This window comes from Salvelinus fontinalis, chromosome 7 (assembly GCF_029448725.1).
Source record: "Salvelinus fontinalis isolate EN_2023a chromosome 7, ASM2944872v1, whole genome shotgun sequence".
Lineage (NCBI taxonomy): Eukaryota > Metazoa > Chordata > Actinopteri > Salmoniformes > Salmonidae > Salvelinus > Salvelinus fontinalis.
The window spans coordinates 60,215,451-60,242,083 of NC_074671.1; the positions used below are offsets into that span (position 1 = coordinate 60,215,451).

At 49.7% G+C, this 26,633-nt stretch overlaps 1 protein-coding gene across 3 annotated transcripts in view; it reads right to left on the reverse strand.

Moving 5' to 3' along the window:
- The window catches only part of LOC129859942 (BCL-6 corepressor-like), a 118,356-nt gene that overhangs the window by 42,140 nt on the left and 49,583 nt on the right, over nt 1-26,633 (reverse strand). The window contains exons 3-8 of one of the 3 annotated variants that reach the window (XM_055930203.1): nt 20,933-24,841; nt 17,331-17,387; nt 16,516-16,711; nt 13,538-13,930; nt 12,383-12,685; nt 5,759-6,336 (exon numbers count right to left, since the gene is read on the reverse strand). In XM_055930203.1, coding sequence (XP_055786178.1) covers nt 5,759-6,336; nt 12,383-12,685; nt 13,538-13,930; nt 16,516-16,711; nt 17,331-17,387; nt 20,933-24,841 — 5,436 coding nt within the window. The remainder of the gene's footprint in view (nt 1-5,758; nt 6,337-12,382; nt 12,686-13,537; nt 13,931-16,515; nt 16,712-17,330; nt 17,388-20,932; nt 24,842-26,633) is intronic. The other 2 variants (XM_055930205.1, XM_055930204.1) reach the window with 2 other exon arrangements.

Consider the following 26,633-nt stretch of genomic DNA (forward strand, 5'->3'; position numbering starts at 1 on the left):
GATGGTTGGTTATCCAGTTAACATCAATAGTTGATGGTTGGCCATCCAGTTAACATCAATATTTGATGGTTGGCCATCCAGTTAATATCAATAGTTGATGGTTGGTTATCCAGTTAACATCAATAGTTGATGGTTGGTTATCCAGTTAACATCAATAGTTGATGGTTGGCCATCCAGTTAATATTAATAGTTGGTTATCCAGTTAATATCAATAGTTGGTTATCCAGTTAATATTAATAGTTGGTTATCCAGTTAATATTAATAGTTGATGGTTGGTTATCCAGTTAATATCAATAGTTGGTTATCCAGTTAATATCAATAGTTGGTTATCCAGTTAATATTAATAGTTGATGGTTGGTTATCCAGTTAATATTAATAGTTGATGGTTGGTTATCCAGTTAATATCAATAGTTGATCGTTGGTTATCCAGTTAATATTAATAGTTGATGGTTGGTTATCCAGTTAATATCAATAGTTGGTGGTTGGTTATCCAGTTAATATCAATAGTTGATGGTTGGTTATCCAGTTAATATCAATAGTTGATGGTTGGTTATCCAGTTAATATCAATAGTTGATGGATGGTTATCCAGTTAACATCAATAGTTGGTTATCCAGTTAATATCAATAGTTGGTGGTTGGTTATCCAGTTAATATCAATAGTTGATGGTTGGTTATCCAGTTAACATCAATAGTTGGTTATCCAGTTAATATCAATAGTTGGTGGTTGGTTATCCAGTTAACATCAATAGTTGATGGTTGGTTATCCAGTTAACATCAATAGTTGATGGTTGGTTATCCAGTTAACCTCTTGGAACTATAGGGGGTGCTGTTCCGCATTAGCATATTTGTGTCTCCAAATTAAACTGCCTCGTGCTAAATTCTTGATCGTACAATATGCATATTATTGTTATTATTGGATAGAAAACACCTTCTAGTTTCTATAGAAGTTGAAATTTTGTCTCTGAGTTGTACAGAACAATTTCTACAGCACTTTTCATGACAGGGTTCAGATTTCAATTTTTTTTACCTCTGATCTGGGGTCTGTTTTTAAGGCGACAGTGAATGCTATGAAGAAACCGACACTGCCTACGTCTTCCTCTGGGTGTCTGTACGTCATCACGCTTTCAATGGAATCGATGGGATATTCACAGCCAGTATAAAAGACCAAAATGTATAGAGACCGCCCTTTCTCGTCGTGCGCCTGAAGCGTGAAGGGCATCGGACCTGCCTCGTTCCAAATCGTTTTCTAACCAGCAATATTTCTCCGGTCATGTTTTCACTCGTTTTAGGTGTTAAAAACATCAAAATGTAGTTAATTTGAACCGTTTTATAGCAATTTATATCCGTTTAGTGCGATTTTAGAGGAATTTATTTGTTGTGCACTCTGAAACTTTGGACACGTTTTGGGGTGTCGGTCGTTGGTGGTGGACATTTCGAAGGACAGAGGACATCTATCGACCAAAAGACGTTTATAACATAGAAAGGATACATTGCCCAAGAATCTGATGGAAGAACACCTCAAAGTAAGCAATATTTAATATGATAAATCGTGTTTCTGTCGAAATATTTTAAACGCACATTTCGCCATTTTGTTTGGTATAGCTTCACTTGGCGAACCCTGTATTGAAAAGTAAGGATAATTTTAAAAATGTAAATCAGCGGTTGCATTAAGAACTAATTTGTCTTTCGATTCCTGTAAACCCTGTATTTTTTAGTCAAGTATATGATTAGCTATTAATTAAACCAGATCACTCTGAAAGATGGCGACCGACATTTTCAGGCTTGTTTTGCTACTATTTTCATTGTGTAACCACGGTTTTGTATGGCTAAATATGCACCTTTTCGAACAAACTGTATATGTATATTGTAAAATGATGTTACAGGAGTGTCATCGGAAGAATTCTGAGAAGGTTAGTGAAAAAATTAATATCTTTTGGCGATGTTGACTTTTATCGCTCACTTTGGCTAGAATCAATGCTGGGCTGCTATGTGCTATGTGCTACGCTAATATAACGATTTATTGTGTTTTCGCTGTAAGACACTTAGAAAATCTGAAATATTGTCTGTATTCACAGGATCTGTGTCTTTCGATTCGTGTATGCTGTGTATTTTTACGAAATGTTTGATGATTAGTAGTTAGGTAAACACGTTGCTCATTGTAATTATTCTAGTCCATTTGTGACGGTGGGTGCAATTGTAACCTATGGCAGCTACCTGAAATATGCACTTTTTTCTAACAAAACCTATCCCATACCATAAATATGTTATCAGACTGTCATCTAATGAGTTTTTTTGTTGGTTAGGGGCTATAAATATCTTAGTTTAGCCGAATTGGTGATGGCTACTGGTGTTGGTGGACAAATAAAAGATGGTGGATTATGCTAATGTGTTTTTAGGTAATAGATGTACATCTTTACATATTGTGTCTTCCCTGTAAAACATTTTAAAAATCGGAAATGGTGGCTTTATTCACAAGATCTGTATCTTTCATCTGGTGTCTTGGACTTGTGATTTAATGATATTTAGATGCTACTATCTACTTGTGAAGCTATGCTAGCTATGCTAAACAGTGTGTGGGGGGTGGGGGGTGCTCCCGGATCCGGGTTTCTGAGGCAGTAGAAGTTAATATCAATAGTTGATGGTTGGTTATCCAGTTAATATCAATAGTTGATGGATGGTTATCCAGTTAATATCAATAGTTGATGGTTGGTTATCCAGTTAATATCAATAGTTGATGGATGGTTATCCAGTTAATATCAATAGTTGATGGATGGTTATCCAGTTAATATCAATAGTTGATGGATGGTTATCCAGTTAATATCAATAGTTGATGGATGGTTATCCAGTTAATATTAATAGTTGGTTATCCAGTTAATATCAATAGTTGGTTATCCAGTTAATATCAATAGTTGGTTATCCAGTTAATATCAATAGTTGGTTATCCAGTTAATATCAATAGTTGGTTATCCAGTTAATATCAATAGTTGATTATCCAGTTAATATCAATAGTTGGTTATCCAGTTAATATCAATAGTTGGTTATCCAGTTAATATCAATAGTTGATTATCCAGTTAATATCAATAGTTGATTATCCAGTTAATATCAATAGTTGATGGATGGTTATCCAGTTAATATCAATAGTTGGTTATCCAGTTAATATCAATAGTTGATTATCCAGTTAATATCAATAGTTGATTATCCAGTTAATATCAATAGTTGATTATCCAGTTAATATCAATAGTTGGTTATCCAGTTAATATCAATAGTTGATTATCCAGTTAATATCAATAGTTGGTTATCCAGTTAATATCAATAGTTGGTTATCCAGTTAATATCAATAGTTGATTATCCAGTTAATATCAATAGTTGGTTATCCAGTTAATATCAATAGTTGATGGTTGGTTATCCAGTTAATATCAATAGTTGGTTATCCAGTTAATATCAATAGTTGGTTATCCAGTTAATATCAATAGTTGGTTATCCAGTTAATATCAATAGTTGATTATCCAGTTAATATCAATAGTTGATGGATGGTTATCCAGTTAATATCAATAGTTGATGGATGGTTATCCAGTTAATATCAATAGTTGATGGATGGTTATCCAGTTAATATCAATAGTTGGTTATCCAGTTAATATCAATAGTTGATTATCCAGTTAACATCAATAGTTGATTATCCAGTTAACATCAATAGTTGATTATCCAGTTAACATCAATAGTTGATTATCCAGTTAACATCAATAGTTGATGGATGGTTATCTAGTTAATATCAATAGTTGATTATCCAGTTAACATCAATAGTTGATGGATGGTTATCCAGTTAATATCAATAGTTGATTATCCAGTTAACATCAATAGTTGATGGATGGTTATCTAGTTAATATCAATAGTTGATTATCCAGTTAACATCAATAGTTGATGGATGGTTATCCAGTTAATATCAATAGTTGATTATCCAGTTAACATCAATAGTTGATGGATGGTTATCCAGTTAATATCAATAGTTGATTATCCAGTTAACATCAATAGTTGATTATCCAGTTAATATCAATAGTTGATTATCCAGTTAATATCAATAGTTGATTATCCAGTTAATATCAATAGTTGATTATCCAGTTAATATCAATAGTTGATTATCCAGTTAATATCAATAGTTGATGGATGGTTATCCAGTTAATATCAATAGTTGATGGTTGGTTATCCAGTTAATATCAATAGTTGATGGTTGGTTATCCAGTTAATATCAATAGTTGATGGTTGGTTATCCAGTTAATATCAATAGTTGATTATCCAGTTAACATCAATAGTTGATGGTTGGTTATCCAGTTAACATCAATAGTTGATGGTTGGTTATCCAGTTAATATCAATAGTTGATGGTTGGTTATCCAGTTAATATCAATAGTTGATTATCCAGTTAATATCAATAGTTGATGGTTGGTTATCCAGTTAATATCAATAGTTGATGGTTGGTTATCCAGTTAATATCAATAGTTGATGGTTGGTTATCCAGTTAATATCAATAGTTGATTATCCAGTTAACATCAATAGTTAATGATTGCTCCATCTAGATTGTTATCCCTGATTGTGACAACGTTTTATGTAAATATTACATCCATGTATGAGATTATAAAATGCTATATTTTAAATGGGATCTGAAAACCCCTCCATATTTAGACACATTCTGATTTGACACATTCTGAAGACACGTTAAATGAACGTGACGCTTCTAAAAGGAAAGTAACATGAAAGACGTTATGATGCTTTACGATATAGATCTGCACATTGTGTGTGTGTGTGTGTTTGGACACGTCTGTCAGCGACGGCGCTCGCAGCAGCCAGCGAATGGCAAACAGGATACAGCCACCGCGTCTGCCCTGGAGAGATCTCTCTCTCTGTGTGTGTGTGTGTGTGTGTGTGTGTGTGTGTGTGAATACCGCAGCAGGCGGAAGAAGGAAGGAGGAGGAGAAAGAGAGGAAAGGGAGCAGAGAGGCTCGGGAGGAGGGCTGTGTGTGTGTGTGTGTGTGTGTGTGTGTGCGCGCGTGTACGTGGTGTGATTCTGCAGGTGCCGTGCTGACAGCTGCTGCGCTGGGTAATTCCTCAGGGCTGGACGGACACGCCAGCACACACACACACACACACACACACACACACACACACACACACACACACACACACACACACACACACACACACACACACACACACACACACACACACACACAAATAACTCACACAGCACAACTCCTGCAGTATACTCAGTATTGTGATGTGATCTACATAGCCAGAGACAAGGCTCTCACAGACATGACACACCAGCCGAGGCCCATTCCTGCTCCCTGGGGTTGCTGTGTTTTGTGGAGAATGTGCTTCCATCACACAGTCCAGACCTCTAGAGCACTCACCCTCCGCCCTCTTTCCCTTCCTCCCTCACTCCTTCCCTCCCTACTCCTCTTCCAGTCTGGGGCGGATAGTGCTCAGAGCAGGGGGAGGTCACAGCAGCGACACACAAACACACACTCGCGGTGACCCCAAGCACACCTCCCTCTGAGCTTTCCCAGTGAGCTCCAATAAGCTCCATAATTGTAATAATCAACATGGTTGTGATTTGAAGCATATTTAAGGACCTCTGCCCAGGGGGGGTTTCAGCCAATGGGAACACACAGTGGAACACAGAGGACTCGATCTCTCACACACTGGGAGAGAGGATAACAAAAAAACAGAGAGAGAGAATGTTTCTGCAAGAGTGTGTGTACTCACCTTATTCTCCCTCTCATCCCTCAGTTCTTCATTCCCCGGCCCCGGCCTCTCTCTCTCCCTCTCTTCCCTCAGTTCTTCATTCCCCGGCCCCAGCCTCTCTCTCTCCCTCTCTTCCCTCAGTTCTTCATTCCCCGGCCCCGGCCTCTCTCTCTCCCTCTCATCCCTCAGTTCTTCATTCCCCGGCCCCAGCCCCTCTCTCTCCCTCTCCCTCTGGCTGGTGTGTTTAGTCTTGCACTGCCGCTTGCCCTTGGGCTTGTCCTGGTCGCCGTGCCGACGGAGTCTGGGGGCCACCAGGTCCCCCGTTGGGTTGGGGTCATGGTCGGGGTGAGGGCCGGTGTGGGGGGGTCCCAGTCCCAAAGCGCTGGTCCTGCGGTGTTCTTTTAGCCTCTGTCTCTTGTCTGACAGCCGTGGAGGGCTGGGGGTGAGGGTGATGTGGGGGTGTGCAGGGGCCAGGGAGTGAAAGGGGGTGAGGGCAGGGGTGGTGGTCTGCAGGGGTGGTTTTCTGACAGGGGTGTTGGACGGGGTCCGGGAGAGGCGGTCCCGATGCGCTGGGGTCAGAGGAACAGACGGCAGCACCACTAGACAGAGGGAGGGATGGGAGAGGTTAGCTGATCAAGTCCCGGCAAACAGAACCATTTCCCACAGAGCAAATACAACCAGCTAAATTACACTACAAATACTACTTATCCCCTGGCACTACTGGGGTGGAGGCTTTTGTTCCAGCCCAGCACCAACACACCTGGTGGACCTGATAAAGATAGAATGGAATATTGTTGGTTTCAAGGCCATGTGCAACAGCCAACACCAAGTGTCTCTCTTTACTAGGGTGAAACCAAAACAAGCATGTAGAGGACTTTCCTCCCAGGTCTCGTTAGGGAACGTGATGACACAGAGAGGTCTGGGACTGAACGCTACAGTGACCTTCTCACGAAGACCTCCGTGGTATCTGGGGATTCTGATCTAGAGGAGGGGGGTTATGGGATACAGGAGGGATATATGAAATATGACAGATAGACGGGGAAAACAGAGAGAGGTGAGAGAGATTGGGTGGGCAAGAGATGGAGAGTGATTGCAAAAGGGCAGCAAGCCTGCGAGACAAAGAGCGCGCGCGAGAGAGAGCGAGCGAGCGGGGGAGGGAGAACGAGCAGAACAAAGAGAGCGAGAGGGAGTGCAGGAGAGAGCGAGAGGGAGTGCAGGAGAGAGCGAGAGAAAACACGAGGGAGTGGGGGGGCGCGAGAGGAGGGTGTGTGTCAGCTGTTTTCCATTGCGTGCACCAACAGCGGCATGAAACATACGGAACGACAGACCCTGGGTGCAGCTGCAATACACTGCGATACACACACTCATTTGCACGCACACACACGTGGTGAAGAGAAAGAGAGGCGGTTCCAGAGAGCCAGTGGGGAGGTTTAACTCGTCCATCTGGTAAATGATTTATCGTGCTGGGCGGGAGGCTCGCTGCAAATGGCCTTCCTCCTTTCTCCTCCTCCTCCTCTGAGGAGGATATCCAGAGGGGAGAGGCCAATCCACCACACACACGCACTCGTTCTCACACTTACCTGGTCACACACCACAGCTCTTTTCTAGTAAATAGAGAAGGGGCTAAATGGAGGAGGGGCTATATGGTGTGAGGGAAAAAATGACACTTTCTATATTGTGTGCGTGTCTCAAGAACTCTATGGACAGACTGGGTACCATGACAACAATAGGCACATGTTCTGCTTACCACCAAACAATTCCTATCTGCAGAGAACACACACACACAAGTGTGTTTGTACATGTGTGTGTGTGTGTCAACCTGTCTCGCAGTATGCAGGGTGATGACTATTATCCCCTAGCTACCTCTGACCCCCCCTCCCTCCCAGCACAGGGAACAGTCCCCAGAGAGGTGTAGCGCACCAAAGCATGTGTGGTGTGTAAACCGCTTCCCTTCTCCAATAAGGTGTAATTAATACCCTGTACTGTTGTGTTTCCTGCTTAAAGGACCCACTTTAAACATCATGTCAACCCTCATCCTATTCAAACCCTTTTACACCACTAAAGGTTTAACAGGGCTCTTATCTGCCTGGGGTGCAGCTGCACATCTTCAGATTAGTCAACGCACCCTGACAAACCCTGGGACAGCGTGGAGGAGCATTGAACACACCTCTAAACACCCTGACAAACCCTGGGACAACGTGGAGGAGCGTTGAACACACCTCTAAACACCCTGACAAACCCTGGGACAACGTGGAGGAGTGTTGAACACACCTCTAAACACCCTGACAAACCCTGGGACAACGTGGAGGAGCGTTGAACACACCTCTAAACACCCTGACAAACCCTGGGACAACGTGTCTAGTCACTTACACAGAGGATGTGTGTGTGTGTGTCTGACTGAGGGGTGTGTTGTAGCACAGGGGATGCGAAGAAGTGTGTGTGTCTGTTGCAAAGCGGATATCTATTTGTGGACCGTTGAGTGTGTGTGTGTGTGTGTGTAGGTTCGTTAAACCATTAGAATGCAACATGGCTGAAAAGTGATTCAGAGAAGAGCAGTTTGACTGACACACACCTCTGCATGTTCCATACGTCAGAGCCGTGAGCACTCACACAGCTACACTCTTTACTGAAGACAAGGAAGAAGGATACTGTCACGATCGTGTGGCGGATTGATGGACCAAAACGCAGCTTTTGGAAAGTAAGCCATCTTCTTTTATTTTAAAAGATGACAAAAAATAAACACGAAACACTTTAACAAAACGAACAAAACAACAGTGAAGCTACAAACGTTGTGCACATACATACAGGCTACAAACGTTCTACATAGACAATTACCCACAACCAATGAGAGCCTATGGCTACCCTAAATAAGGCTCCCAATCAGAGACAACCGAAATCAGCTGTCTCTAATTGGGAACTCATTCAGGTAACCATAGACTCTCCTAGACAACTAAACATACATAGACAACACTAGAAACATGTACTCCACACAAACCCATATACTATACAACAACCCCTTTACCATAAACAACACCCAAAACCAACAAAACAAAAACATTCCCCATGTCACACCCTGACCTAACTAAAATAATAAAGAAAACAAAGAATACTAAGGCCAGGGCGTGACATAACCCCCCCCTTGAGGCGCGAACTCCGGGCGCACCATACACAGTCTAGGGGAGGGTCTGGGTGGGCTTCCATCCACGGTGGCGGCTCCGGCTCTGGTCGCGGTCCCCACGTCACCACAGTACCTAACCACCTCCTAGGCTTCCTCCAAACGACCCCCCTCCACATTAACCCCATTGCATGAAGGGGCAGTTCCGGACTGAGGGGCAGTACCAGGGTAAGGGGCAGTACCAGGGTCAGGGGCAGTACCAGGGTCAGGGGCAGTACCAGGGTCAGGGGCAGCACCAGGGTCAGGGGCAGCACCAGGGTCAGGGGCAGCACCAGGGTAAGGGGCAGCTCCGGACTGAGGAATGGCAGCTCCGGACTGAGGAATGGCAGCTCCGGACTGAGGAATGGCAGCTCCGGACTGAGGAATGGCAGCTCCGGACTGAGGGACTGCAGCTCCGGACTGAGGGACTGCAGCTCCGGACTGAGGGACGGCCCATGGCTGGCTGACAGATCTGGCTGCTCATGGCTGGCTGACGGATCTGGCTGCTCATGGCTGGCTGACGGATCTGGCTGCTCATGGCTGGCTGACGGATCTGGCTGCTCATGGCTGGCTGACGGATCTGGCTGCTCATGGCTGGCTGACGGATCTGGCTGCTCATGGCTGGCTGACGGATCTGGCTGCTCATGGCTAGCTGACGGATCTGGCTGCTCATGGCTAGCTGACGGATCTGGCTGCTCATGGCTAGCTGACGGATCTGGCTGCTCATGGCTAGCTGACGGATCTGGCTGCTCATGGCTAGCTGACGGATCTGGCTGCTCATGGCTAGCTGACGGATCTGGCTGCTCATGGCTAGCTGACGGATCTGGCTGCTCATGGCTAGCTGACGGATCTGGCTGCTCATGGCTAGCTGACTGATCTGGCAGATCCTGTCTGATTGGCGGCTCTGGCAGATCCTGTCTGGTTGGCGGCTCTGGCAGATCCTGTCTGACGGACGGCTCTAGCGGCTCCTGTCTGGCTGGCGGCTCTAGCGGCTCCTGTCTGGCTGGCGGCTCAGTTGGCTCATGGCAGACGGGCGGCTTTGCAGGCTCATGGCAGACGGGCGGCTTTGCAGGCTCATTGCAGACGGATGGCTCAGATGGCGCTGGGGAGACGGATGGCTCAGATGGCGCTGGGGAGACGGATGGCTCAGATGGCGCTTGGCAGACGGGCAGTTCAGTCATCGCTGTGCAGACGGCAGACTCCTGCCGGCTGAGGCGCACTGTAGGCCTGGTGCGTGGTGCCGGGACTGGTGGCACCGGGCTGGGGACACGCATCTCAGGGCTAGTGCGGGGAGCAGCAACAGGACGCACAGGACTCTGGGGACACACAGGAGGCTTGGTGCGTGGTTTAGACACTGGTGGTAAAGGGCTGGAGACACGCACCATATAGCTAGTGCGTGGAGGAGGCACTGGTGGTACTGGGTTGGGGCGGGGAGGTGGCGCCGGAAATACCGGACCGTGCAGGCGTACTGGCTCCCTTGAACGCCGAGCCTGCCCAACCTTACTTGGTTCTATGCTCCCCGTCGCCTGACCAGTGCGGGGAGGTGGAATAACCCGCACCGGCCTATGTAGGCGAACCGGGGACACCATGCGTAAGGCTGGTGCCATGTACGCCGGCCCGAGGAGACGCACTGGTGACCAGATGCGTTGGGCCGGCTTCATGACATACGGCTCAACGCTCAGTCTAGCCCGGCCGATACGTGGAGCTGAAATGTACCGAACCGGGCTATGCACGCGTACAGGAGACACCGTGCGCTCTACTGCGTAACACGGTGTCTGCCCGTACTCTCGCTCTCCACGGTAAGTACAGGGAGTAGGCGCAGGTTTCCTACCTGACTTCGCCACACTCCCTTTAAGGCCCCCCCCAAGAAATTTTTGGGTTGTACTCACGGGCTTCCAGCCTTGTCTCCGTGCTGCCTCCTCATATCGCCTCCTCTCGGCTTTAGCTGCCTCCAGCTCTTCACGAGGAAGGCGATATTCTCCCGGTTGAGCCCACGGCCCCTTACCATCCAGTATCTCCTCCCATGTCCATGAATCCTGTGTAGGTAGATCCTGTTGCCGCTTTCCATGCCGCTTGGTCCTATGGTGGGTAATTCTGTCACGATCGTGTGGCGGATTGATGGACCAAAACGCAGCTTTTGGAAAGTAAGCCATCTTCTTTTATTTTAAAAGATGACAAAAAATAAACACGAAACACTTTAACAAAACGAACAAAACAACAGTGAAGCTACAAACGTTGTGCACATACATACAGGCTACAAACGTTCTACATAGACAATTACCCACAACCAATGAGAGCCTATGGCTACCCTAAATAAGGCTCCCAATCAGAGACAACCGAAATCAGCTGTCTCTAATTGGGAACTCATTCAGGTAACCATAGACTCTCCTAGACAACTAAACATACATAGACAACACTAGAAACATGTACTCCACACAAACCCATATACTATACAACAACCCCTTTACCATAAACAACACCCAAAACCAACAAAACAAAAACATTCCCCATGTCACACCCTGACCTAACTAAAATAATAAAGAAAACAAAGAATACTAAGGCCAGGGCGTGACAGATACGATATCAAGGAGAGAGATAGGAGAAAGAGAGAGGCGAGAAGGAATGAACAGGTGACTAGCAGAAATAAATCAGAGATGCTAAATTGGAGACGCTGAGATGAGAAAGTGAGAGACAGAGGGGGAGAAAATACTTTGGCTGGCAGAGAGAGAAAACCCCCCAGAAAAAAGCAGAGAGAGAACTGCTGGTTGAACTACCAGTGTTATTAACGGTGGAATCTCACGCCTCATTATGCCCAGGCACGAGTTGCCACGGCGATATCGTTTAAGTGCCAGAGAGAGGTAGTGGGAGAGAGAGAGAGAGAACGTTGTGTGAGAGAGAGCAAGAGAGTCAGACAGACAGAAATCTCGAGAGGAGAGAGGTACAAGCCGTCTGTCACCCAGACAACCACTAACATGTCCCCAAAACGACTGCTCCTGCCTTCGTTTCCACACCAACATCTTGTGTTTCACGTTCACTGCTCAGCCAACTTCCCTGAACTCTGTTCTCTCTGTAACCCCAAAGGGAACATACAACACGTAGCCTACGCTAGCTAGCTGGCGACAGGCCAATCTTCAAGGTCGTTTGGCCAAGGCAACACGCCCGTAGCCTACAGTGAAAAACATCCCCAAAATGTTTTACTAATAAAATAGGTGCAGTGAAATGCACAGTGAAATGTGCAGTGAAATACATTCATGGTGCTGAATGCAGTGAGTGACTCAACGCTACAGCACTGGAGTGGCTTTTATTGATGTTGAGTCAATAAAAGGTGTGGTTATTGTTCTTTATGGACGGTTGTAAAGATCATGATTATCATGCATTCCACATCCACACAGCCCAATGCCTCCGTGACTCTACTGAAAACTGTTGTCAACATCTGCCAGAAAGGATGGTTGGATGGATTATTACTATACGAAACCCAAACTCTAGCGTACCTCGCTCGATGTCGCCGTGACCAAACGCTTCATGGCACCAGGCGTGGCCGTTGACCTCTGACCTGCGTTTCAGGCTCCGGTCTTCCTGTGAGGCAACCTTCCTGTCTGTGACGCCAACCTCGGGGCACCCGTCGGGCAGGGCCGTCGTCATGGCCATGCTTCCGTTGACCTCTGTCGACCTCTGGGTGGCGGCCTGCCATTGGCTGAGCTCCTGGGCGAGGCGGGGCTTGCTGAGTCGGAGGCCGGTCAGCTCGATACACACCTTGAGGTTCTTTAGTTCCTCTGGGACGGGCTCAGTGGGGCCTGGGGAGATGGACCACCAGGGGTTAAATCAACGTTTGGGAAACCAAGTCAGTGTGGGTTGGATGATTTATGAAGTTCAGTCAGAGCAACAACCTACTGGAGATGAAAGAGAAAAGACACCATTGAGGCTGTAATGGTTCACCAGAAACCTTCTCCATCTCCTGTTCACCGTCCCTCCCCAAATCCAACAACACTTTCAAATACAAATCATCTGATAATGAACAGAAAACACATGAAAACACACCTTTCTCAAATGACATTTGGGTGGAAAAATCCAGTTGATCTTTTCCATGTAAAGAGGCACGAATTGTAACGAAATGTGCTTGAATCTAATGAATTTAGTTGCATTGGAAGCTCAGCTAATAAAAGAAGTTAAACATTTGTTTTTAAATGAAAAGCTGTGCTGTTTTGAAAGAGCTCACCTCCAACACCCTGCTAACAACAAATGGGAGCAATTCCACAGAGTTTTAAATAAAGTAGCGATGCTCAGAAGGTTATTCTGGGTTGAAACCAAACTGGAGTGTTTGTGAAGCTCAACACCGCAGAGCCCCTTGACGAATCACAGCGGAGTGTGTGTGTTTGTGTGTTTGGTTTCAGGTAGGCAACTGAACACAAATCACACTACATGAAAAGACTGAGAAAGACACCGCCACAAAAGAGAACGACAGAGGGAGAGAGGAAGAGAAGGAGTGAGAGCCCAGCTACATGAAAGCAGATGAATCCAGGCAGGGGAGAGAGTGATGACAGACAGGATGGGGGGATTCTCTTGTCACTGAGCGAGGGATGGGGAAGGAGGGAGAGAAAGAGGAAGAATAAAGGAGAGGTAAATAGATCCATGCCGAGGGCCCTTACCGTTTGTTAGCCTGGCTCTTTTGGCTGGAACATCCATCGTCTCCTCTTCTCTCTCATTTTCCTCCCGCTCTTTCCCCTGGCTGTCGGCCTGGAGTGGCTGGCACGGTTCCAGGGCATATGCGTGTTTCCTGCTAGGCACCGTGGTGGGCATGGTGGGCATGATGCCAGGGTTGGCATCCTTCTGGGCCAGCCTTTCCACTGGGGCCGTGGGCAGGCTGGCAGACCACTCCCGTGGGAGCACACACACCCTCTCCTCTTTCTCCATCATCATCCCCCTCTTCCTCTCCTCCAGGTCGGGGCCAGCCTGCTCCCTCTCTCTGGGTGGGAGGCCCTCGGTGTGTGGGCATCGCTGGAGAACAGGCACTCTATTGTTGGGGCACGTCAGCTGCACACCTGCACGCACACACACACACACACACACACACACAAATAGGGATAATCAAATACACTAAGCATCACTGGAGAAACCACAGCACTCTCATCAAACTAAATCAGTTTAAAATGATGACTGCTGGTCCAGGCTCAAGAAGAGGTAGAAAATACTCCCCACACAAACAGCAGCCACTAACCAGCCCAGCAGCCACCCCTATGTTTGGCCGAGGCCCACCATGCTCTTCCCACACACAGAGGTAGCGAGAGAGAGAGGCAGCGAGAGAGAGAGATGCAGCGAGAGAGAGAGGCAGAGAGAGAGAGAGGCAGAGATAGAGAGAGGCAGCGAGAGAGAGAGAGGCAGAGAGAGAGAGAGAGGCAGAGAGAGAGAGAGGCAGAGAGAGAGAGACAGGCAGAGAGAGAGAGAGAGGCAGCGAGAGAGAGAGGCAGAGAGAGAGAGAGGCAGAGGCAGAGAGAGAGAGAGCGACTGGGTCTTTCCGACTCCCTGGGCTCAAATTAGCTTCAAACATCAGCTCGGGCTGGCTTCCAGCTCTGCCCCCTATTCCCACCCACTGCTGCTTCCAGCTCTGCCCCCTATTCCCACCCACTGCTGCTTCCAGCTCTCTCTCTCTCCTCTCTTTCCCTCTGTCCTCTCTCACTTTTCCAGACCTCTTTCCCTCTCTCTCTCTCTCTCTCCCTCCTCTGCATGTCCGGGGCTGTAAAAGGCTCCTTGAGAATGTCTCCAGGCAGTCTAAAGCAGCCGCTTGGATCAAAGGCAGCTGGTGGGGGTGTCTGCTCTCTCCATCGCCCGCTCTCTTTCTATTTTCCCCTTCTATCTTTCCACTCGCTTTCTCTCTCTCTCTCTTTCTCTCTCTCTCTTTCTCTGGCTGTAGCCCAGGCCCAGGCTACATGCTGTGCTGTCTCACAGGGCCCTTGTACTGGCCCAGACAGGAATACCCCGCCCTGCTCTGGGACACACACATCCCCCCAGGTCCTGTCCTGCCAGCGCCCCAAATATCTCTCCATCTGGCAAACAGCATCATATGACTCACGCCACTCCGCTCGGCACGGCGCACACCCCATAACGACAGCGTCTGCGCCATGGCAACACACCACCAAGGGGGGGGGGGGGGGTCTCCATGGCAACGAGTGCCACTGCGTGTGATGTCCACTGGTTTCCAAAACATCCAGAGAGGAAGTTCACCCATGCCGTGCACTATGCCATAACAGCTATATGCCGTGCACTATGCCATAACAGCTATATGACGTGCACTATTCCATAACAGCTATATATATATTTTTTTTTTATATATTTTTTTTTACCTTTATTTAACTAGGCACGTCAGTTAAGAACAAATTCTTATTTTCAATGACGGCCTAGGAACAGTGGGTTAACTGCCTGTTCAGGGGCAGAACGACAGATTTGTTCCTTGTCAGCTCGGGGATTTGAACTTGCAACCTTCCGGTTACTAGTCCAATGCTCTAACCACTAGGCTACGCTGCCGTATATGCCGTGCACTATGCCATAACAGCTATATGCCGTGCACTATGCCATAACAGCTATATGCCGTGCACTATGCCATAACAGCTATATGCCGTGCACTATGCCATAACAGCTATATGACGTGCACTATTCCATAACAGCTATATGCCGTACACTATGCCATAACAGCTATATGACGTGCACTATGCCATAACAGCTATATGACGTGCACTATTCCATAACAGCTATATGCCGTACACTATTCCATAACAGCTATATGCCGTGCACTATGCCATAACAGCTATATGACGTGCACTATTCCATAACAGCTATATGCCGTACACTATTCCATAACAGCTATATGATGTGCACTATGCCATAACAGCTATATGCCGTGCACTATTCCATAACAGCTATATGCCGTACACTATTCCATAACAGCTATATGCCGTACACTATTCCATAACAGCTATATGCCGTACACTATTCCATAACAGCTATATGCCGTGCACTATTCCATAACAGCTATATGCCGTACACTATTCCATAACAGCCGTAACAGCTATAACACACAGCGTGTTGAAATATCTTCCCCTAATATAGACTCCAATTCCTCTCCCACGCATTCTAATGGTGTGGCTTCATATGCAAAGCAGCTCCTGTTATGGAGGAAGGACAGGGAAGGGTTAAATATGAAGGCTGTTTTGTTACAATAGAGAGAAAAACCCCTCCGTCAGCCCTCATGAGGAAGGGAGAGAGAGGGGGAGGCTAGGCAGGTCGGGCGGATGTGTTTACCGCCCCGTATCCGCTGGTTACGAGCTGCTGCACCGTGTTACAGCTCTGGGGCTGTCCCTAGGCAGGGAGGAAGTACGCAGCAGCTCTTTGAGGTAGGTAGGAGTGTGTGTGTGTGTGTGTGTGTGTGTGTGTGTGTGTGTGTGTGTGTGTGTGTGTGTGTGTGTGTGTGTGTGTGTGTGTGTGTGTGTGTGTGTGTGTGTGTGTGTGTGTGTGTGTGTGTGTGTGTGTGTGTGTGTGCGTGTGTGCGTGTGTGCGTGTGTGCGTGAGAGAGAGAGAGACAGAGTAATCGTGTATGTGTGTGTGTGTGTGGAGCGCTCTGGGTTCCTCTTACCGTCCTTCTCAGCCTCGTCTGTGAGGGCTGAGGCCCCTGGCCCCGTTCTGGCTGGGCCTTGGCAGCGCGCCCTGTCCTCTCCTCCATCTCCATCCCCCTCTCTCCGCTCGCGCTGGCTGTCTGCCAAGTCCACCGCAGCCCCTCCTCCTCCCTCCTTCTCCTTCAGTTCCAGCTCAGAGAAGCGCAGCATAGCACGCTACAGACACACACACACACACACACACACAGTCATGAGACCGACCCTGCGCTGCTCTCTTTCTCTCTCTCTCCGCACGAGGCCTCTTTCCCTGCTCCTCTACTAAGGGTCTGCATCCCCAATGGCCAAAGTGACTTCCTTCCTCCTTCCCTTATTTCCTCCCTTTAGTTATGGTCTCCTTTCCGTCATCTGCACTGACGTGGATGCAAGAGCTGACAGGGTGAACGCCAGCCTCTGGAGAGCTGTTTGTTATGTAGCCTTAACCTTCACCTGTCAACTTGTTGTGAGATCAGATCAGTGCAGATTGAGGAAGGAGAGGGGGCAAGGAAAGGAAGCCATTTTAGACTCTGTGTTGACTCTCTCTGTAGCCGTTCATGCTTTACAGTGAGGTCACCTCAACAACAGCTAACAACATTGACATCAATAAAACAGTTATGGTGTGGTAACAGTAGTCCATGCCCCTTGTCGATTTTTACTCCTGACTGGCTGTCTTTAACAGAAACACACAAAAACAACGACAGAAAAGCCTGATTCTTCTACTACGCTCCTGAAACCGCAAAAACCAAAATGAAAATGATAATTTGTCAAATTTTGGAATAAGAAGTGTAAATGAACTGACCTCACAGTAAGCAGCAGGTTGACTTAATTTACTGTCCTCTTGTGTTAAGCCTTCCATCTAAGTAATTGAATTAAATGGGTGCTCAATATTTTTGGCCAGTCATTTCAGTCATACAACTGTCATTTCAGTATTATAGAAAACAACTGACATTCATTGATATTAAAACCCATCCTATTAACATCACAGTTATGCATATGAATTGATTTAATAAACAAGTCAGAGTAGCAAGGTAAACAGAGGTGTGAATTAAGCAATAAGGCCCAAGTTAGTGTGGTATATGGTGCACGACGCAACGCGGAGTGCCTGGATACAGCCCTTAGCCGTGGTATACCGGCCATATACCACAAACCCCCGAGGTGCCTTATTGCTATTATAAACTGGTTACAGTAAAAATACATGTTTTGCCATACCCGTGGTATACGGCTGTCAGCCAATCAGCAGTCAGGACTCAAACCACCCAATTTCTAATAGCCTATAGATCAAATTCAATACAACAGGGTTTCTGCAAGCCAAATGCCAATCTAGAAAGACATGAACACTGGAGCACACAATCTTGGGCGTCATAGAAACCTCCCTGTTGGGCTCCCATATAGGAACCATTAATTCAGTGGTAAATCAATGACCAGGCAGCAGAGGCTGAGGCTGGGGAATAGGGCTGAGGCTGGGGAATAGGTCTGAGGCTGGGGAATAGGGCTGGGAGTAAGGCTGGGTTTGGGGAATGAGGCTTGGGTTTTGAGGCTGGGGAATACGCCTGGGGTTGGGGAATGAGGCTGGGGAATAAGCCTGGGGTTGGGGAATGAGGCTGGGGAATAAGGCTGGGTTTGGGGAATGAGGCTGGGGAATAAGGCTGGGGTTGGGGAATGAGGCTGGGGAATAAGCCTGGGGTTGGGGAATGAGGCTGAGGAATAAGCCTGGGGTTGGGAAATGAGGCTGGGGAATAAGCCTGGGGTTGGGGAATGAGGCTGGGGAATAAGGCTGGGATTGGGGAATGAGGCTGGGGAATGAGGCTGGGGTTGGGGAATGAGGTTGGGGAATGAGGCTGGGGTTGGGGAATGAGGCTGGGGAATAGGGCTGGGGTTGGGGAATGAGGCTGGGGTTGGGGAATGAGGCCGGGGAATAGGGCTGGGGTTGGGGAATGAGGCTGGGGAATAGGGCTGGGGTTGGGGAATGAGGCTGGGGGATAAGCCTGGGGATGGGGAATGAGGTTGGGGAATAGGGCTGGGTTTGGGGAATGAGGCTGGGGAATAAGCCTGGGGTTGGGGAATGAGGCTGAGGTTGGGGAATGAGGCTGGGGAATAGGGCTGGGGTTGGGGAATGAGGCTGGGAAATAAGCCTGGGGTTGGGGAATGAGGCTGGGGAATAGGGCTGGGTTTGGGGAATGAGGCTGGGGAATAAGCCTGGGGTTGGGGAATGAGGCTGAGGTTGGGGAATGAGGCTGGGGTTGGGGAATGAGGCTGGGGAATAGGGCTGGGGTTGGGGAATGAGGCTGGGAAATAAGGCTGGGGTTGGGGAATGAGGCTGGGGAATAAGCCTGGGGTTGGGGAATGAGGCTGGGGAATAGGGCTGGGGTTGGGGAATGAGGCTGGGGAATAAGGCTGGGGTTGGGGAATGAGGCTGGGGAATAGGGCTGGGGTTGGGGAATGAGGCTGGGGAATAAGCCTGGGGTTGGGGAATGAGGCTGGGGAATAGGGCTGGGGTTGGGGAATGAGGCTGGGGAATAAGGCTGGGGTTGGGGAATGAGGCTGGGAAATAAAGCTGGGGTTGGGGAATGAGGCTGGGGAATAAGCCTGGGGTTGGGGAATGAGGCTGGGGAATAGGGCTGGGGAATGAGGCTGGGGAATAAGCCTGGGGTTGGGGAATGAGGCTGGGGAATAAGCCTGGGGTTGGGGAATGAGGCTGGGGAATAAGGCTGGGTTTGGGGAATGAGGCTGGGGAATAAGGCTGGGGTTGGGGAATGAGGCTGGGGAATAAGCCTGGGGTTGGGGAATGAGGCTGAGGAATAAGCCTGGGGTTGGGGAATGAGGCTGGGGAATAAGCCTGGGGTTGGGGAATGAGGCTGGGGAATAAGGCTGGGATTGGGGAATGAGGCTGGGGAATGAGGCTGGGGTTGGGGAATGAGGTTGGGGAATGAGGCTGGGGTTGGGGAATGAGGCTGGGGAATAGGGCTGGGGTTGGGGAATGAGGCTGGGGTTGGGGAATGAGGCCGGGGAATAGGGCTGGGGTTGGGGAATGAGGCTGGGGAATAGGGCTGGGGTTGGGGAATGAGGCTGGGGGATAAGCCTGGGGATGGGGAATGAGGCTTGGGAATAGGGCTGGGTTTGGGGAATGAGGCTGGGGAATAAGCCTGGGGTTGGGGAATGAGGCTGAGGTTGGGGAATGAGGCTGGGGTTGGGGAATGAGGCTGGGGAATAGGGCTGGGGTTGGGGAATGAGGCTGGGAAATAAGGCTGGGGTTGGGGAATGAGGCTGGGGAATAAGCCTGGGGTTGGGGAATGAGGCTGGGGAATAGGGCTGGGGTTGGGGAATGAGGCTGGGGAATAAGGCTGGGGTTGGGGAATGAGGCTGGGGAATAGGGCTGGGGTTGGGGAATGAGGCTGGGGAATAGGGCTGGGGTTGGGGCGAGAGCCGCTCTAGTTGCAGGGCTGTGTTGAGTCTGTTTAGCGGAAGTTGGGCTGCTAGCGGGGGCTAATCTCCACCGTCAGAGAAGGACTGGGAATTGGCCAGGATTCCACTAGAGCAGAGCTGAGAGAGCCAGGCTGTCTCTGCACCCCAGCGCTCAGCCAACAGAGCTAGGAGGAGGAGGATGGGGGAGAGGGGGAGGGGAGGTTAACAGAGTATAATTTGAGGACAGAGGAGCCTTTTGGGGACTGGGAGAAGGGAGGGGGCTGGCTGCTCTACCTCTATTCCTCCCCTCCTTCACCACCATCTATCCCCCCATCCCCAGGCCTCACCTGCAGGTTAACAATAGCCCGGGGCTTTAAGAGCCCGACAGGCCGCCACGGCACATACACACACACGCAGCCAGCAGCTTAGCTTCTGCCTGGCTGAGCAGCGCGGGAACACACACACACACACACAGCGTGTTGTGTTCACTCACTCTTTCTGCGAACTAAAACACCACTGCGGTGGAGGGCAGCTCCACGGGCTCATAGCGTGGGCGGGGGTGAGGGAGGGGGGAGGATTGTAGGAAGGGAGGGAGGGAGACAGAGGGGAGGCAAGGCAACGGCCAACAGTAATTATACTGGAGCTTGTGGAGACGGGGCTTGGCAGGGCGGCTTATACAGAGCAGAGAGCTTCGTACTTCCAACTCCACTGCTCTCTATAGACCACCATCTCCTTTAGATCTGCCCAGTGAAACCTGACTGGCTGAAATCTTAGAAAGACCCATCCTATCAGTCTTCCTTCCTTGTGGTCCCAACTGCCAAAACACCAGATGAAAGTCATCATCAAATCCCAAATCTTGATTTACAATCAGGCGAGTTATTCCTGAGTTGGAACAAAAGCCAACACATACTGCTTCGCTGTAGGAACCAGGAAAGGACTATTGAGGATGATTTTAAAGACTTTAAAAGGGTTAGGTATGTATGTGTTCTGGGAGATTACCTGCAGTGCCCGCTGCTCTCTGCTCAGCTTGCTGGAGTCGGCGTACAGCTCGGTGGTGACACACTTGATGCGGTCACCAACGTAGCCAGAGGAGTTTGCGATGCGCTTGGCCAGGCTGGACCTCCTGGCCCTGGGGCAGCCTTGGTCGTCGTACTCCTCACCCTCGTGGGACTCTGTGTCCGTGTGCATGTCTTTGTCCAGGTCCGAGTAGTGGTCCATGGTCCTTTCATTCCTAAACCCAGATTCGTTCAAGGTGCGTTCCCTAGGAGAGTGGTCTGCGGAGGTGCGGTCCTCGCAAGAGCGGACCCTACATGTACGATCCACACGTGTACGGTCCCAAGAGCTGCGGTCCTTAAAAGTACAGTCCTCATGCGTATGGTCCCAGAAACTGTGGTCCCCAGAACTACGGTCCACAGAGGTGGGATCCTCAAAGGTACAGTCCCTGCTCTTAAGGCCCTCTAAAGATTGGTCTCTACGGTCCCAAGAGGTGCGGTCTCCAGAAGTCCTTGCGCAGCGAAGGGTCTGCTCTTCTGGCAGGTCAGAGATGGGGCTGCTCTCTGCAGGGCTGGGGCTGTCCTCCCCATGTCTGGGAAAGGGGCAGGGGGAGAGGGCTGGGGGCTCAGGACGGAGGGAGGAAGGGTGGAAGCCCAGCCACAGCTGGCTGCGTTGCTGCTGCTCTGCCTGCCTGTGGGCCTGGCCTGGCCTGAGTTCAACAGCCTGGCCGGTACGGAGCATGTGCTGAAGCTCTGCTTCTCTCCCCTCATTTCTCCCGATACTCCCACTACCCACTGGTTTGGAAGGGTCTCCTCTCTTAGCGCATGGAGAGACAGCTTTGGTCAGGGGAGAGTCGCTGTCCCCATCGTCTTGGATTAAGTCGATACAGACTATCTCCTCTCTAGCTCCCGTCAGGGGATTGTGGTTGAGGCTCTTTGAGCCCAGGCCTGTGGACCTGTCGGTCTCTCTGTCCACCCTGCGGGTGTGTTTAGTGTCTGGGGCCTGGGTCTGGCTCTTGTAGGCCGGGGCAGAGTCCTCGTGGTGCTGCCAAATCTTCTCCTTGGGCCTGGACCTGAGCTCCTGCAGCCGCTCGCTGGTCTTGAGGTCCAGGCCTGTGTGGGGGGAGGACATGAGGGGGTGGACCATCTCCTGGGAGTCATGGAAGGTCAGGTAGTCCCCGTGGCTGGGGGGGATGCCGTACGGGAGGCCGTGCTTGGGGGGCAGGCGGGGTGGGTACAAGCTGCTGCTGCCCAGCAGAACAGGGTGGGGGTACACTGGGCCTTTGCCTGGCATGGGCATGTGGGGCAGGGACATGCTCTCCTGGACCGAGTAGGGCAGGTATCTGTTAGCGTAGGCTAGGCTAGGGGGCAGATAGCCGTCACTCTGGGGGAGGTAGAGGTGGCTGGGGGGGTGGCCGGACGGATGGCCGTTGTCTAAGTGGGGCGGCTGCTGGGGTTTGAAGGGCATCTCCTGAGCCTCTGGTTTCTTGAGGGGTTTCAATGGCTTCCCAGAAGAGGGATGGCTGCCCACTCTGTTGGAAGAAGGGGCTGTCTCAGAGTAGTTGGGGGAGGATCTTGGCCAATCACCGTTGACCTTGGGAGACGGGGAGGCAGAGGACGGTCGGCTCCCAGAAGGGGCTACCACAGCTGGGGCATGGCTGGGGACGACAGCCCCATCGACCTCACCTATCCTGGGACAGGAAGAGCTTCGCTGCTGCGGCGAAGACAAGTTCTCCAGGTTTTTATGTTTGATGACGGAGGGGTCTTTGTTGTGGTTGGCGTCTGAGCTGGAGCTGTCGTGAACCGGGGTCGGGCTGGGCACCACCCAGGAGGACCGTAAAGTGCTAATGATCTCAGGCCTCTCAGGGGTTTTGGAGGAAGCCCCTGACGGGGAGAGAGTCTCTTTGAGGAGCTCCCGGCTGGGGGGTAAGCCGTATCGAGCCGCGGGCGAGTAGCCCAGCTTAGCCAAGGCCTCTAGTTTTGGGGGGAATCCGTTGGGGGAGCCTTCCAACTCCAGGATTCTGGCTGACAGATCCAGAGGCTTGTCCGCAGGGTCTTTGGCAGGAGCCTGTAGTACTGCTGGTCTATCAGAGGACAAAGTCTTTAAAGGGGACTGGCTCCGCTTCCTTTCCCCATTCCTCTCCACATTCCTGTGCTCTGAGCTGCTGCCCAGCTCTTTGGGTTTGGCTTTGTGGGTGTTGCTGCCGGATCGCACCGGGGAGCGGTGCTCAGAGGCTATGCTGCTCATGTAGAAAGGATGGGACACCGACGGGGAGGAAGAGGTGGTGGTGGTGGTGGAGCAGGGGGGGCTTCTGAACAGTGACTTCTGGATGTCCAAAGTGCTGTTGTCTATGAGAGGAGCGGGGGGAGAGACTGAGGTCTGGGGGGGGTGGGGGGCTGTGCGGGGGGACTGCATTATAAGTGCTTGGGTGGAGTCCACTGGTAGGCTGCTGCTAATGCCAGTTCCAGCACTGCTACTACTGGTAATACTGCTACTGTTGTGAATGATGGTGCTGCCAGAGCTCTTACTAGAGGAAGTCCGACTGGACTTACTACTGCTGCTGTTGTTGTGCTGCCTGTCACTATGGGACTGGGGTTGGGACTGGGGCTGCCTGTCACTATGGGACTGGGGTTGGGACTGGGGCTGCCTGTCACTATGGGACTGGGGTTGGGACTGGGGCTGCCTGTCACTATGGGACTGGGGTTGGGACTGGGGCTGCCTGTCACTATGGGACTGGGGTTGGGACTGGGGCTGCCTGTCACTATGGGACTGGTGATGGGGTTGGGACTGGGGCTGCCTGTCTCTACTGTGTGATTGGTGATGGGGTTGGGACTGGGGCTGCCTGTCTCTACTGTGTGATTGGTGATGGGGTTGGGACTGGGGCTGCCTGTCACTATGTGACTGGTGATGGGGTTGGGACTGGGGCTGCCTGTCACTATGTGACTGGTGATGGGGTTGGGACTGGGGCTGCCTGTCACTATGTGATTGGTGATGGGGTTGGGACTGGGGCTGCCTGTCACTATGTGACTGGTGATGGGGTTGGGACTGGGGCTGCCTGTCACTATGTGACTGGTGATGGGGTTGGGACTGGGGCTGCCTGTCACTATGTGACTGGTGATGGGGTTGGGACTGGGGCTGCCTGTCACTATGTGACTGGTGATGGGGTTGGGACTGCTGGTGGGCCTGGTGCTGCTGGTGAAGCTGGGACCCGTAGGTGGAGGCCTCGTGGTGGATCCGGGGCCCCAGGCCCTGGATCGGGGAGAGGGTGTTGGGGACCACCGTGGCCATGGGGATCCTCATAGGAGGGGCCAGGGGGGAGGAGATGGGGGCCGGGGGGTACGTGGGCATGTAGAAGAGGCGCTCTGCCCCAGCAGCGCTACCCCCCGCCCCTCCACACAGGGACTGGTAGGCCAGGTGCTGGGGCAGGTAGGGTGAGGGCTGGGACAGGAACGAGGCCTTGTACATGTTGAGGGCTGCGTATTTGGAGGAGTCCAGGAAGGGGTACAGTCCGGGGTCAGCGTACGGGTTTACTGCCCAGGGCAGTCGCAGGAAGCCGTTGCTGCCGCTGAGGCCCAGCTCAGAGGGCTTATCTCCAGGCCCCACACGCCGCTCCATCCCCAGGCCCTCCCCTCCTCCACCAGGCCTCTGCAACCCGGGGGGAGAGCTCTTATACAGACCCACGTAACCGTTACCAGGCTTCCTGCCTTCCAAGGTTAACCCTTCGGGTTTGTAGACAAGGTCGTAGCCCAGGGGCAAGGAGGAGACCCCCTCTCTGGCTTTTTGGGAGGCGGACAGGGTGCGGATGCCCGGGTAGACCATCCCTCCGTGGACGCGGAGGCTCTCCCTCATCAGGCTGCTACGGTCCATGCCCAGGGCAGCTAGCGGGTTCATTCTGCAAGCAGCACTCGCATCCACCTGCAACAAGACAACACACAACGCCAAAGAGAGGGATGAGAGACTGAGCCTTATAGCACTAAAGGGATGATATTCTCATATACACATTTATGGTTTGTCAGTATACCGTGGAGTGCTATGAGACAAGCTCTTGTGATATTACATTAGAGAATATTAAAGTGAATTAACTCACTTTTGGAAATATAATAAGTAGAATTTCCCCACAATAAAAACAGATCCACTATCAACTTTTAAAGCTGTATTAAGACCCTCTTAAACAGTTAACACAAATCAAGAGACCACTAGCCAGAGACGTGGGTATATTTTGTAGAATTTCCATTAGCAGCACATTAGTAATACATCTCCATTAATCAAGCACGGGGGGATTCATTTAACAGAGAGCTCCATTTTAAAAAGCCCTGTCTCCATACTGTAACCACAACACTGAAGAACACGTCTCCATACTGTAACCACAACACTGAAGAACACGTCTCCATACTGTAACCACAACACTTAAGAACACGTCTCCATACTGTAACCACAACACTGAAGAACACGTCTCCATACTGTAACCACAACACTGAAGAACACGTCTCCATACTGTAACCACAACACTTAAGAACACGTCTCCATACTGTAACCACAACACTTAAGAACACGTCTCCATACTGTAACCACAACACTTAAGAACACGTCTCCATACTGTAACCACAACACTTAAGAACACGTCTCCATACTGTAACCACAACACTTAAGAACACGTCTCCATACTGTAACCACAACACTTAAGAACACGTCTCCATACTGTAACCACAACACTTAAGAACACGTCTCCATACTGTAACCACAACACTTAAGAACACGTCTCCATACTGTAACCACAACACTTAAGAACACGTCTCCATACTGTAACCACAACACTTAAGAACACGTCTCCATACTGTAACCACAACACTTAAGAACACGTCTCCATACTGTAACCACAACACTGAAGAACACGTCTCCATACTGTAACCACAACACTTAAGAACACGTCTCCATATTGTAACCACAATACTTAAGAACACGTCTCCATACTGTAACCACAACACTGAAGAACACGTCTCCATACTGTAACCACAACACTTAAGAACACGTCTCCATATTGTAACCACAATACTTAAGAACACGTCTCCATTCTGTAACCACAACACTTAAGAACACGTCTCCATACTGTAACCACAACACTGAAGAACACGTCTCCATACTGTAACCACAACACTTAAGAACACGTCTCCATACTGTAACCACAACACTTAAGAACACGTCTCCATACTGTAACCACAACACTTAAGAACACGTCTCCATACTGTAACCACAACACTTAAGAACACGTCTCCATACTGTAACCACAACACTTAAGAACACGTCTCCATACTGTAACCACAACACTGAAGAACACGTCTCCATACTGTAACCACAACACTGAAGAACACGTCTCCATACTGTAACCACAACACTTAAGAACACGTCTCCATACTGTAACCACAACACTGAAGAACACGTCACCATACTGTAACCACAACACTTAAGAACACGTCTCCATACTGTAACCACAACACTTAAGAACACGTCTCCATACTGTAACCACAACACTTAAGAACACGTCTCCATACTGTAACCACAACACTTAAGAACACGTTTCCGGACCTACTCTACAACAAGGGAAAGTCAAGGTCATTGGAGAGCGCCAGACAAGCAGCAGAATATGGAGCCTTGCTTTGCAAATGGCACCTTATTCCCTATTTAGAGCACTACTCTGGTCAAAAATAGT